The following is a 13,961-nucleotide window of genomic DNA, read 5'->3' on the forward strand; positions in this document are numbered from 1 at the left end:
TTGTACCATTAAAATCTAGGGAAGTTTACAAACATACAGGTATAGCATTTACCATGGCAAAATTTGACAATTAATGCCACATTTGCACTACAAGTGTGGGCTAGTAGTTGGCAATTGCTGACCGTCTCACAATTAATTAGAAAAACAATAATGTTGCATTGTTGCCACATACTGAATATATTTTCGATCCGAGAGCCGTGAAGACGTCAGTGCCTCACCAGGAGCCACAGCCTCTATTTTTGGAGGTTATAACCACAATCAATGGCACATCGGGTGAACTTACTACGAACTATTAGGAGTGAGTGTTCCTAGATGCACTTGTTGCCCGATAACCATCCAGTGTAACCCGGCTGCCGACCACATGCCAAAGAGCAATAAGCTCATTTGTTAGCTGAATTGATCATTTGGCATGCTGGAAAAAAAAAAAATCATTGATCTCTGCAGCACATTCCCTGTGTAAACCGGCCATGTGTTGCGGAGGACATGGACAGCCTATGAACATAAGTTGAGAAATTTTCAGGCATGAACATTGACATGGTCAATGTTACACATCAGCTTGGTATTACTCCACTTGTACATGTATGTTTTACATGCACATTACAATTAATGTTTTGTCAATGTAAAATATACTTTTTTTACGCATTGATAATATTAGAAGGGATTTTGTGCTTGGTTCGAACAGTAATTTTATGCCCACATGTGCTCAATGCACCGATGGCATGGCCAAGCCGTTCAGTGCTCCTTCCCAACTATTTGTGTTTCACCCATCTCTGCCCCTCTCTTCTGTGATTGACAGCCCTGGCTTCACAGATGTCAGAGAAGGGTTGAGATAAGTAGAAAACAACTAGGTGGAAGGTGCATCGAATTGCTTGACCACCCCTAAGTTGATCTGATTGCTTGTGCTTGGTTTGATTACTTATTTTGTACTGATGTCCTTTATAAGGTAAAGTTTGCACCTCTATAACCATCTCGCTATTCTGCCCATATATAAACAAAGACTTGCAGAGGTTTTAACAAGTCTGAAGAAAGAAGTTATACAAGTCTTCCAAAATCAGTGTGAGCCAAAACACATACAAAAGTCTGTTTATTGTCAAGTTTCCTTGAGAAAAAGGTTGTGGAGTCTTGAGAAACTCCAGATAAGACTCTTTGAGCCACTAAATCCTAAAGGGGATTAGTACAGGCTGGTGCTCTGCGGACCACCTGGTTCCAACCGATGCTGAACACTTACTAAGCAGCTTCAACATCGAAAACAAGAAATCTATGTACCGAAATGCCACCCTCATGGTACATGGTACCGGACTGCTCACAGAAACTTGGCGAAAGATTCCCATTGGATCCAGCAGCAAAGTAACTTCTAACTGGTTTGGAACAGACATTGTAGCACAGATTCTTCTAGTTCTTCTATAGGTAGCTCATTTATCTCTTTGAGTTATGCATACAAAGACAAGTTAACCAAAAATAGTAGACATTTACCAAATCACGAACATGAGAAAAATGCTAGGCCATCAATATTATGCCACATTTCCCAAAGGACATCATATAAATAGAACAAATTCAGATATTACTGAGATGTAATAAAATAAACCCAGCTTAGTGTCCACATAGTATCCTTTATGCTATGGGTTTTTCCTGTTTTCAGAAAAACCTTGTCCCCAGGTAATTTAGGCAAAAAATACACACTTGATAATGGATCACCTCCCCAGGTCGAGCATTGAGTCTCTGCCAGAGTTCCCAATGTCTTATCATTGACAGCACTGCAATGAGCCGGTACACAGCAGAAGCTGATCAGAATTGGCGATTTCAGTGTTCGACCTTTGAGCTGTCAACATGACACCAGCGCTGCAGACAGTAACAGACACTGGGAGCAGCCACGTAGACTCATCGCTGGACTAAACTGTGCCTGGGGAAAGGGGTTTTCTGAAACTGGAAACTTTTAGCAAGAAAATGAACCTAGAGCAGTACTTAAAGGGACTGTCACCTCATCCAGCCGTTAGAAACTAAAAGAGCCACCTTGTGCAGCAGTAATGCTGCATTCTGACAAGGTGGCTATTAGTTATTGGTGCAGTCAAAGCAGAAATAAAGCGTTTTATAATTTCGCAAAAATACCTGTCTTTAGTCATGGAGGCAGGTCTTAACCCCCCTGCTGCACACGCCACACTGCCGTCACTCAAGACTTCTCCGGTGCCGGGCGCCGCCCCCTCCAAATCAAATCCGGCGCCTGCGCCATTTTGTTCTGCCTGGGGCAGGCGCAGTGAGCGCTGCCTGTCTGACCTCAGAAGCAGTCTCGCAGACTGCGCCTGTGCGGCCGCCCTGCTTGTGAATCCTAGCCCCGCAGTGTGTCAGTGGTCATCTTGGGTAAAAAAAGTGGTCCTGGAGTTCATAGATCGGTGCACACACCTTGCAGTAAAATTAGGCCACCGGGAACACGAACTACGCATTCCCTGTTAGACTTATTCTTGTTGCATGTAATTAAAAAAAAAACAAAAAAAAAAAAACTTTAGTGTTTTACATAAATCTTCCTAAAAAACGGTGCTGATGTTCCTTTATTGAAGCCAACTGAAGTCAAGCTGTAACTTCACAGTTAAATGAACAGACTTTGTTCACTTGATGACTGACCAAAGACTAAACCTTAGTACTTGTGATACTTTTTGTTTTGCCCCATTGTCTGTCAAAATATAATAACTGTAAAATGGTTCACTAGTAACCTCTTTCTGAGTGAATATCAACCATCTACGTGTAGTGTGTTATGACATTTAAAAATCGGTTCAATCATTAATCATCTAAATGAATTCTGAGGTTTCAAGTGTCTATCCAAGTTCTCCATGATAGAGGATTAGAGGATTTAGAAGTATCGTCCAGTGTTTATAGTACTAGCCTTATCCTAAGGCAGTGCCTGGTATTTTACCCAATTTCCATTTAAGTAAATCGCACTTTAATGCATCAGACACAGCCAATTTATAGAAGCAGCTGGAAAAGAAAGTCCCTTTTCGATTTATGGAAAACCCCTTAAATAGGCATTAAGCCTCTGGCTCTTAAAGTGAACCCATCATGAAGGTCCCCCAGTTCTAATAGTCTCCCGCCATGTCCCAATTATAATCAGCTGAGCTGAATGATTGCATCTCCTGCCCCCAACCCCATGCCTTACTTAATGTGGACAAAGTGCCCCAGATAGTGATGAAAATGAAAAAAACAAGCAGTGCTTCCTGCTGATACCAAAATGGCCAGATTCAGAAAAAAAGACACCATGATACTGCCCACCTTTTAGGGTTGTGCTGTGGACACAACGCACTGAATGTACACCTTATGTACACACACAACTAAACACCACCGCTTCTGCCATATGGTCCCAAAATCTGACTCCTATAAGAAGGAGAATAATCGATTCAGTGACCACAGAGGGTCACAGAACCACAATTGCGGAGTCATGGATAGACCTTGTGATATAAACTGTCTTGATCCACATGGGAACTGGAAGACCCATAGAAAATAGATTTAGTAATGAGCTACACTTTCCAACTTGACTCCAAGTCTTGGCCAGGCTCCAGCATGACAAAAACCAACGAGCTGAGGTCGAAGCGAGTAGCTCATTACTGACAAAAATAAATATGTATAGATTTTTTATGGGTCTTACAGTTCTTAGACAGACCCGACTGTTTACATTACAGCACCTATCAGCGCCTCCCGATAGCAATGGCATGAGCCTGTGTAGCTCTTCCTGGGAACATATCCACTATTTCAGCCAGCAACTGAAGAAACGTCCAGTAAGGCTTATTAGTAGGTGTTGTCTAATTAACCTTAAGATGTGACATTTGTCCTGTCTGAAGATTAATTCAAAGGGTCTAAATGGGCATTAAAAACGCATACCAGCAAGTTTTAGGGAGAAGATACAGATTAGATATTCTAAAAAAAAAACTTTTTGACAGTGAGGCTGATTAATGAGTGGAACAGGTTGCCACGAGAGGTGGAGAATTCTCCTTCAATGGAAGTCTTCAAACAGACGTTGGACAGACATCTGTGAGATGGCTTAGTGAATCCTGCATTGAGCAGAGCATTGGACACGACCCTGGAGGTCTTTTCCAATTCTAACATTCTATGATTCTATGATAGACCTGTTGGTAGCCAAAGTAGGAAAGAATACATATACTTTAAACAAACGGTTATACATATCTTCTAAAGAGCAGCATCTGAAAAAGGATACTGAGCACTAATATGACCAGACCAAAGAGTGTCAGTATGCAGCGTAGGTGACCAGTCCAACAGTACCAATGGGCATGTGCCATGCGGTATGTCAAGATAGACTGGAAAAAGATGAACATCATACTAGTTGGAAAGGCAACTCCTGCTCCAATGTAGTGCAGAACCTTGGCATGATCCACCTATAGGAGAAAAAGCACAGTATTAGGAGGGAGGTTGACAGCATCTCTTCCCTACCTAGAATTTGACAGTAAATTCCATACTTCAGCTGAGCAAGAGAAAAAAAAAATGCTTCTAGCAATCTGTTATTTAAGTAGGCCAATGTCATAGCTCTGGGATATACAGGGTGGGCAATTTATTTGGATACACCTGGGTGGGCCATGTATATGGATACACCTAAATACAATGGGAATGGTTGGTGATATAAACTTCCTGTTTGTGGCACATTAGTATATGGGGAGGGGGAAAACTTTTCAAGATGGGTGGAGACCATGGCGGCTATTTTGAAGTCGGCCAATTTCGATGCAACTTTATAAATGGCCCACCCTGTACATTAAGAAAAGAATTACATAGTGTGTGATGCAGAAAACATGGAAGATATATTCAAACATTTATAAATGGAGGCATACAGAGGTTTTTGTGGCACATATACCCGCTCTACAACCAGAAAAGCATGATACGGCAGCACACTGCTCTCTGGGACCCCATCAGTCCTTATGACAAGCTTTACTTGCTGGTACAGCTAGTCTCAGCCATTTCTTCCCTAGTGTATGGGATGTGCACAAGTACCATATATAATTTCAGTGCAGACGAGCTGTTGTGAATATGTTAAGGTGCCGCAGCCTTTCAATTTGTGTGGAACGATGAAGTCCCTGGAGATGACCGATACACATCACAATGAACCTTTGCAAACTTTCTATAAAATGAGATGCACGTTATTTTACTAGAGCAACAGGAAAAAAAAAAACCAAAAAAAAAAAAAAAAACACACAAGGTCAACAACTGTTCTTGCTACAAAACTATTGTGACAATCTTGCTAAGAAGTGACACAAGTGTGACCCTAACTTCCTCAATTAGACATTTTACAGTAAGGGGAGCAATTTTTTTTGGGAATAACACATGTAGTAAACTATTGAGAGATTTCAAATTTCAGGTGTCAATAAGAACTTTAGAAATCTGAAGGGGAAAAAAAAAACTAAAAAAGGGGGAAAATATTCTATTCGAAAGATTTTTTTCACAGATTTAGACTTGAGAATAATAAATATAAACTTACATTAGATCTCACTTGACTAATTTTTTGCTTTTATTTAAAATTAAGCATGATGAGACTGGAGGTTTCAAAATAATTTTGGCATTTTTCTTTGTTAAACTAAAAAAAGGTATGCTCACACTGCTGCTTTTTTTTGCCACAATCACCCAAAATCATGGTAAAATGCTGCTTTTTTTGCCCCAATTTTTGAAAAATCACAGCAAAAACTATGCAGTTTCCAAAAATCTTTGCAAAAAGCCCCATCATGATCGCATAAAGTCTGCATTGCAGGACAAGATACAATAGGAATGGAGTCCCTCCATTTGCCCCTTATACATGCAATTATGGTTCATAAATCTTATAGCAATAGGTCCTCACTGGACTTCACCCTATTTTTATTTGCTGCTCTTATTCCTCTTACTTCTGACATCCTCAGTTCTTCCCAGTTGGCCTCAATCCTTATGTTTAGGTTTTAAAATAAAAAGGTCAAAAAGCATCTAAACCTTCAATCTCCCAACTTTGTGATAAAGCGTCCACTGGCCATTTTTCTGTGAACACGCCCTTCTACTTGCACACAGATACATTGTCTCTCTGGGTGGTTCTCCACCATGTGTATATTAGAGAATCTCTGTTTATGCAACTTTTCGATTATTATTTTAGGTTCACCAGACCCGCTAATGGCATTTTGAGAAAAATAGAAGATGTTTTGGAACGGTTCCTGAAAGTAACATTATGTTTACACATCAGCGCTTTGCCTAAGGAAAGTTCAAAGTTCAATCCAGGGCAAAAAATCAGAAATGGACATTGAAATTTCCTCAGTTACCGGAGTTTAACGGAGCTAATCAGCTGGGCTTCAAGGGGTTGTTCCAGCATCTTCAGCAAGACCACTTCTCCCAGACTGCTGCAGGGCCACGCAGGCTGACCGTTTGGACCATTGATATGGCCCCCTGACTGAACTGTGCACTTACTGGTGCTCCTACATGAGGCAGCTTTGCATCTGAAGTATCTGGAGGAACGCAGCAGTATAGGAGTAACCGTGTGCTCCAGTGATGCTGGCCAGTTTCAGAGCAGTGCTTACAAGCTCTATTGAATAGAGCTTGTAAGTGATGAACATTTGGCCGACAGGCTGCAGAGGTAGTCGGTAACCTAGGCTGAGACCAGTAATAAAAAACCTAAGTTGTCGAGAACGATTAAGTATTTTAATGTAATGTAAATTTGCTTGGTTTTGCTTATAAACACTGAATTTTTAACCATATTGGAACATGGGAATTGCCCTTTAATTCTCCAGATTTTCACACTGAATCAAAGTGAATAAAAAGCGCCTTTATTGCTCTCTGATGTTTTTATCCAGGCTCAACAAACATACACATAGATATAACGAGTATGAAGAAAGGAGCGCACTACCTGGACATACGCTGCGGGTGAACTTTATTGCAAAAGCATAAAAGACATCTTCACGACCGGGGGTGCTGTGAAAGGAGTGCGGCAAAGCTGGACGACGGCCGTTTCGCGCCCGACCGGCGCTTCAACAGGTCAGTGTCGGGCGCGAAACGGCCGTCGTCCAGCTTTGCCGCACTCCTTTCACAGCACCCCCGGTCGTGAAGATGTCTTATGCTTTTGCAATAAAGTTCACCCGCAGCGTATGTCCAGGTAGTGCGCTCCTTTCTTCATACTCGTTATTCACTTGTGGCTGCTTTCTGTGGAGCCTCGCACCCAGGACTGAGCTTCTCCTCCAAGACATAGGTGAGCGGTTCCCACAGTATCTTTTGGCGGTGGTGCCGCCCGGCTGTTTTTTTCTCTTTGTATACACATAGATATGTTTCCTTTGTATGAAAGCTTCCTTCACATGCACTATATGGAGAAGATTAGTGGATTGGAGGAGGATGATTTCCGTATGGAATTTAGGCTAAATTCCAATCAAACCCTGAATGTGTGAGCTTGGTCTTACACAAGTCCAACAGTGATTTGCTGTTCTTCTGCCCTACTAGAACAGAAGAGTCCCCCCCTCTATAGCACTAAGGGGCTCTCAGGTATTTAGGATTGCTGCAGACAAACTTATAGATTCTAGTAAAATAAGCTTTTTACCAGGAGTCTTGGAAGGCGGGTGTCATGTTAAGGTGGGCACACATTTCCCAGAACAGCAATCGCATGGGTTGCCTCCTTAGCAAGTACATCCATGAAGTTCAAGTAATAGATACTAACGAACAAGACGTGCACTCTCGCTAATGGTGGTGCAGACTGAACATGGAGGGATACTTCAAACTATGTCCATACAACAACAGTCGCACTTAAGGAAAAAAATTTCCAGATTTTCGGTTTTTGCTGAAAAACGTGTTTTCTCTTTATTGTGAACACCAAAAAGGTAAAGAAATCACCGCAGTGTTTCAAAGTAGGTAACGTTTCGACCTATAGGGTCTTTATTGTCATAAAACCTGCGGATAAGGGCGGTGCCATTGTTATCCAGAACCACACAGACTACGCCAATGAAATCCATCGCCAACTGTCTGACACTACCACATATTTACCCATCCCCCATGACCCGGTACTTACCATAAAATCCAAAATACAACAGATTCTCTCTAAACACGTAGCCTTATATACCATTGATTCAAAAACTGCCACCTTCCTAATAAACCAGAACCCTGTCACCCCAGTGTTTTATACCCTGCCAAAAGTCCACAAATCCCTAACCAACCCCCCAGGCCGCCCAATCGTGGCCTCTACAGACTCCATTTTAGCCCCAATCTCGGTATTTTTGGAGAAAATATTGACACCCCTAACCAAAAAAACTCAATCATTTATTTTAGACACAAGCCACTTCCTTCATTCCGTTAGTCAGATTACCAATATCCCTTCCAATTGCATTTTAGCAACCTTCGATGTAAAGAGCCTGTATACCTCTATAGACCATGAATTAGGTATCTCTGCAGTTGCGGAGTTTCTTCAATCATCACACCTTAGCAATAACTCCATTCAACTGTGCCTTGATCTCCTTTCTACTGTACTGAGGGAGAATTACTTCTTGTTTGGGGATCATTTTTATAGACAGATACGCGGGACAGCCATGGGCGCTAACATGGCGCCCGCCTATGCTAATATTTATATGGATAATTTTGAACGTTCCCACGTATACACCAACACTCTTTTCCAACAGTTCAGCAAGTGTTGGCTACGCTTTAGTGATGACATTTTTTGCCTATGGGTAGGGTCCCCCGAAGACTTGTTCTCTTTCACCGAGGCTCTCAACTCCATCAGACCTGAACTGCAATTCACGTTAAATTGGCATATGACACAAATCTCATTTCTGGACACCCTGGTGATTAAAAACAGCATGGGTACCCTTTCCACTGACATCTTTACAAAACCCACAGACACCAATAATTTACTCCACTATACTAGCTGCCACCCCGCTTCAACAAAAAACAGCTTACCCCGCTCTCAGTTCGCACGCATCAAGAGGATAGTATCTGATAGGAGTCTGGTCCCCACTCGCCTGGATGAGATGGCCAATAAATTCAGAAACAGACGATATCCTCAGGAACTCCTTACCAAAGAGAAAGCCAGGGCCTTGGAACCTCACCTGGAATCCCCTACTACCCCTTCTAGAGAAAGAGTTACATTTGTTCATACACACCATCCGGTAATGCCCACAATCTACACCACCATCCATAAACATTGGTCCATCTTGGCCAAATCCTATCCTAACATTGAAGCTTTCCAGACTCCGGCTCTCATGTGCAAACGACGTCCCCAGAACATTAGGGATAGCCTGGTCAGAGCAGACATAGGGAGCTTCTCTAGGGTCCCCAAACAGACCTTCCTTGGCACAGAGCGCAGAGGCACATTCCCTTGCCTCAGCTGTGCATGTTGTTCTAATATCATTAAGGGTGACAAAATTACTCACCCTCACTCGGGCAAACTCTATAACATTAAAGGTTTTTACACATGTGATACTAACTATGCAGTTTACCTCCTGAAATGCCCGTGCGGCTAACTTTATGTGGGAGAGACCACCCAACATCTATGTGACAGAATTGCTAGTCACAAATCCACCATACGCTGTAAGAAGACTTGGCTACCAGTTCCACACCATTTTATCAGTGCGAACCACAGTGTCTCGCAACTGAGAGTACAAGTAATTGAACAGGTCGAGAGGCCTCGAAGAGGTGGTAACCACGTTAAATTATTGAAGGAAAGGGAGGCCTATTGGATCTACACCCTGCAGACATTGGCCCCAAGAGGTCTCAACAGAGAGCTGGATCTCACAGTCAAGTAACCATATGTTCATCTTGTATGTCTATATACTTTGATGTAACTTTTATACCCATACAGGTGGTGGATCTATACCTTTTTTCCAACTAATCAATACCTTATTCTTTCAGACACATTAGCCTTTTGCCTGCCCCGTTGGGTGAGTATGGTATATTGTGCAACTGTATTGTTTCATAAACTTCATCTTTTACTTTTTTATTTTATTATTTATTATTTTCTGTTTTTTTATTATTTTTTATTTTTATTTTCTATTTTTTATTTTTTTTGTATTTTTTATTTTTATTTAATTATTTTTTTCTTCGATGTTTTTGATTTTTCTGTTCTAGCTATGTTCACTTCATTTCATGTATTGGCTTTTTCCTTTGCCGTTTTTTCCATACCTTAGTCTCATTCTTACATTTTGCGTTAGATTTTCCTCCTAGCACCCATGGGTCCCTCATTTACTTCCACATGATTATAATCAATTATCCCGTTTTTTCATTACCTGTTTTTTTATCACATGTCCGTTTTTTATTACATGTCCATTTCAATTTTTCTATATATATATATATATATATATATATATATATATATATATATATATATATATATATATATATATATATATATATATATATATATATATATATAATTTCCAAATTTTTTGCCATAATTTTCTTTTATTGTGCACAATGTTACCTTGACCATTTTTGCGTCTGCTCATACATCATGCCATATACCAGGTACCCCAGCGGTATATCCTCTCCATTACAACACTCTGCTCCCATTACTACGGTTTCCTTCAGCACTTCTAGGGGTTTACATTTCCAGTGTCCGCTCCCAGCTCATACATTAGTTCTAGCATCCTCCCCTGTTTCCTCCTAGGTATTCTGCATCTGCGCAGTTTACTCTTCTTGGTCCCTTCTCTCCACGTCACTGGGCTCTCAGTGCGCATGCGCATCTTGGGTCCCTGCACTGTAACCCTGCCCACAGCTTCTGGCGCTCGCTCTCCTTTGCCTGGACACTGCCGCGTATACACCGCGCATGCGCCCCCTGACTCCCAGCGTACCACACCTCGTTTTCGGTATACAGCTGCACTTCCTGCCGCCCTGCTCTTAAAGGCGCTCAGATCCCCGGTCCTCCACACACCACCACCGCAGACACCACATCCTAAGCTGCTAAAGGTAATTATGCTACTTCATACCTTGCTATAGCCTTTTTTCGCTTATGTAACTTATTATTTACCAATTTAATATGGTGGCCATTTCTCCCATAGCCCGCACTGGGACTTGTACACCCTTCCATGCTCTCAGCTCTGCTCCTTCAAGTATAAGGTTAGTTTCCTATCATTTAGAAATTCCACCACCAGGTTAGTTCTTCCTTAGAGATCCCACCACCTGGGTTGGTCTATAGCACTGGACCTGCTTACTATGGTTGTTTTACTGTGTTTGCTTATTATACCGTATTTTTTACCGCTGCAACACTATGTGCCGTATTGTATGTTAATAATACTCCTGTTCTCTTACGTTAGTGTGGTCTCGATGCTCCCTTCTCCTGCAGCCCTCTGCTAGCCCGATATTCTTTGGTGCCTCGCCGCTATGTCAGCACCCTATGACAATACTGAAGTTGTGCACCTGTGTTCCCGTCTTATCCTGTTTTCTGTTGCTTTGTCTCAGATGATTTTGGGCAACAGAGCACGCATCTCTAATATAGAGGGATCTTGTGAATTTCATATATATTTATATATACCGTAATTTTGTGTAAATTTAATCCATTTTGTATATGTTGTATATATTGTATATTTATGTTTGGTGATTGTTTTGTACTTTTTTGTTTATGTTTCAGTAAGGTTTGAGAAAGACCCTATAGGTCGAAACGTTACCTACTTTGAAACACTGCGGTGATTTCTTTACCTTTTTGGTGTTCACAATAAAGAGAAAACACGTTTTTCAGCAAAAACCGAAAATCTGGAAATTTTTTTCCTTGAGTGCGACTGTTGTTGTATGGACAAGTAATAGATACGCCATTATGTACAATGAATGTCAACATTCTTGAACTCTGGAGGAATCTATATCGCCAAATGGGATTCTCCTTTTTCAGTGTAGACTATAACACCTGATTATTACCAACTAAAGGGCGTCAAGTGCTTAAAAAAAAAAAAAAAAAAGAAAAGAAATACGGTTACATCCCTTTCCAGTCTCTTTCCAGTGACCTAGAAGGCTGTGACTTTCCATGTCTTATTTTCCGTCTGTTCACAGAAAACTGCTAAAATCAGCAGTACCCAGCGCACCACTGAAATCGGAGACAGCTGGTTCTCTCCGCTCCTTTGTTTACTTGGCTGGGCCCATTTGACAAATGCACATTTATTAGCATCGGCAAGTACAGATTTGGATAAAGCGTTTTTGCTGACAGTTCTTTATCAGGAGGGAGAGACCTTTATTTCTTAAGTCAAATAATTTATCTGAAGTCAATGGGTCAGCATTTTTTGCTTATGCCGTCTTGTATATGTAGATTATTTATTATACTTAATTACCGTATATAGCACCATCATATCCCACAGCACTTTACAGATATATTGTCATTTCTATCCCTATTGGGGACTTACGGTAGCTTGTTTTCCCATGGACATACGGTAATACATAGTGATGTGCAATTATAGATTTATATTTATAGCCATCTAATAATTTATAGCAACTAGGAATTCGGAGATTTTGATTAAAATACTTGTTTAGAATTTGTAAAGACTGAAAATGGCACAAATTTTACCCATCAGAGGGAAATTTGCAAGCTCTGTCCCATCCAGGTTTACGTCATCCACTTTTAATACTATTTTGCAAAAGTATCGCAAGTCATAAATTGGATGCATTTTTTTGGCTGAAAGGAAAAGCATGGACTGATAAATGATAAAATAAAAAATAAATAAAAATTGTACCATCTTTCCATAGCTGCTATTCATTTTGGTTTAGGAAGTAGCCAATTTGAAAGATCATGTGCAAAGCCAGGAACATCTAAAATTAGTGCGAGGTTAGCGCAAGAAGGCAATTTCAAAATCAATATCCATATCACAACAGATCCATGCAGAAATGAAACGTGAAGACACAGCCAAGAAGAATGCAAAATTGCATGTTAAAAATTCATGCCGAGGCTTTCTGGGAAATCTACTTTTAAGCATGTACATACCGGAGTCCCAGAGAGAGACACTCAATCTGCGAAATCTTACCATGCATCAGTCTATTAAAAATAATAATAATAATCGCCACTCAAATCGTTCACATGAATATCTCATTCTAAGAGCGTACTGAGTATGGTAATTCTTTATTAAGGCAGTATTTTGCATTTCATATTGTGTGTGGGGGGGACGATGCCTTTCCTCCTCATGTAGCTGCGAATAGGAACCTGCAGATTGATGTATACTGATCTTCGTATAAAGATGCTGGAGTAAATCTTAGAAAGTTATAAATGGGTAGAAATTGGTCACATCCTTTTCCGATTACAGCTCAAAATCAAAGTGGTGCCAAACTTTGACTACTCCTGAAAAGGACACCACTTTCTAATGTGAATTGTACTATGGCGAGTTCCTAGGGTTCTGGAGGCTTTGACCAGTCTTCACAAGTTCCGACCATTTTTCTTTTATGCAGTTTTGAAAAGTGGTTGCCGTTGAAAAAAAAAAGTCACATTTTGGCAGAAAAACAGATCCATTTGTAACTTTATGTCAGGATACTTCCATAGAGTAAATCTAATTTAACAAATTAAATAAATGAGCCTCTCTTGTGTAATGTGGCCAAGTCAGCTCCTCGGCACTTTACATAGGAGGGTGTGTGCTCTTGGCTCATCCTTTTTACAAGCAGCAGTCTCAGCATGCCGCCTCACAGACATACTTTCCCTTCCCTCCTGTGGTTAAGTCTCCACATGGCTGATGCGTGCTCCCGCTGTGTATAATGAGGACCAAACATACAACACGTGCAGCCATCACTGGCCCTGATGTCTGACAGGAACCGCTCCTTTTACAGGATGCCGTACCCGCCAGTCAGGGCAGAGATCTGATCCGGATATTGGCAGCAAACCACTTGGTGGGATCCTGGTAGTTCCCGGGTGACATTATAACCATTTGCACATTTAGTCAGCTGTGCAGAATCCCGCTCCTACAATAATAATTTGTTAGGGTTAGATTTAGAGTTCTTGTACTAATGTCATTTTGTACTTCCAGGAAGACAAAATTTAATTCTTTTGTTTCTATTAACATTAAATAGGGATCTCCGTTACTAAA

At 41.0% G+C, this 13,961-nt stretch overlaps 1 protein-coding gene across 1 annotated transcript in view; it reads right to left on the reverse strand.

The window, feature by feature from the left end:
* LOC138665633 (transmembrane protein 150A-like) overlaps positions 1 to 13,961 on the reverse strand; it is a 176,067-nt gene that overhangs the window by 14,197 nt on the left and 147,909 nt on the right. Inside the window, exon 6 of the mRNA XM_069753285.1 lies at positions 4,199 to 4,376. Coding sequence (XP_069609386.1) covers positions 4,199 to 4,376 — 178 coding nt within the window. The remainder of the gene's footprint in view (positions 1 to 4,198; positions 4,377 to 13,961) is intronic.

Source organism: Ranitomeya imitator, chromosome 2 (genome assembly GCF_032444005.1).
Source record: "Ranitomeya imitator isolate aRanImi1 chromosome 2, aRanImi1.pri, whole genome shotgun sequence".
Classification (NCBI taxonomy): domain Eukaryota; kingdom Metazoa; phylum Chordata; class Amphibia; order Anura; family Dendrobatidae; genus Ranitomeya; species Ranitomeya imitator.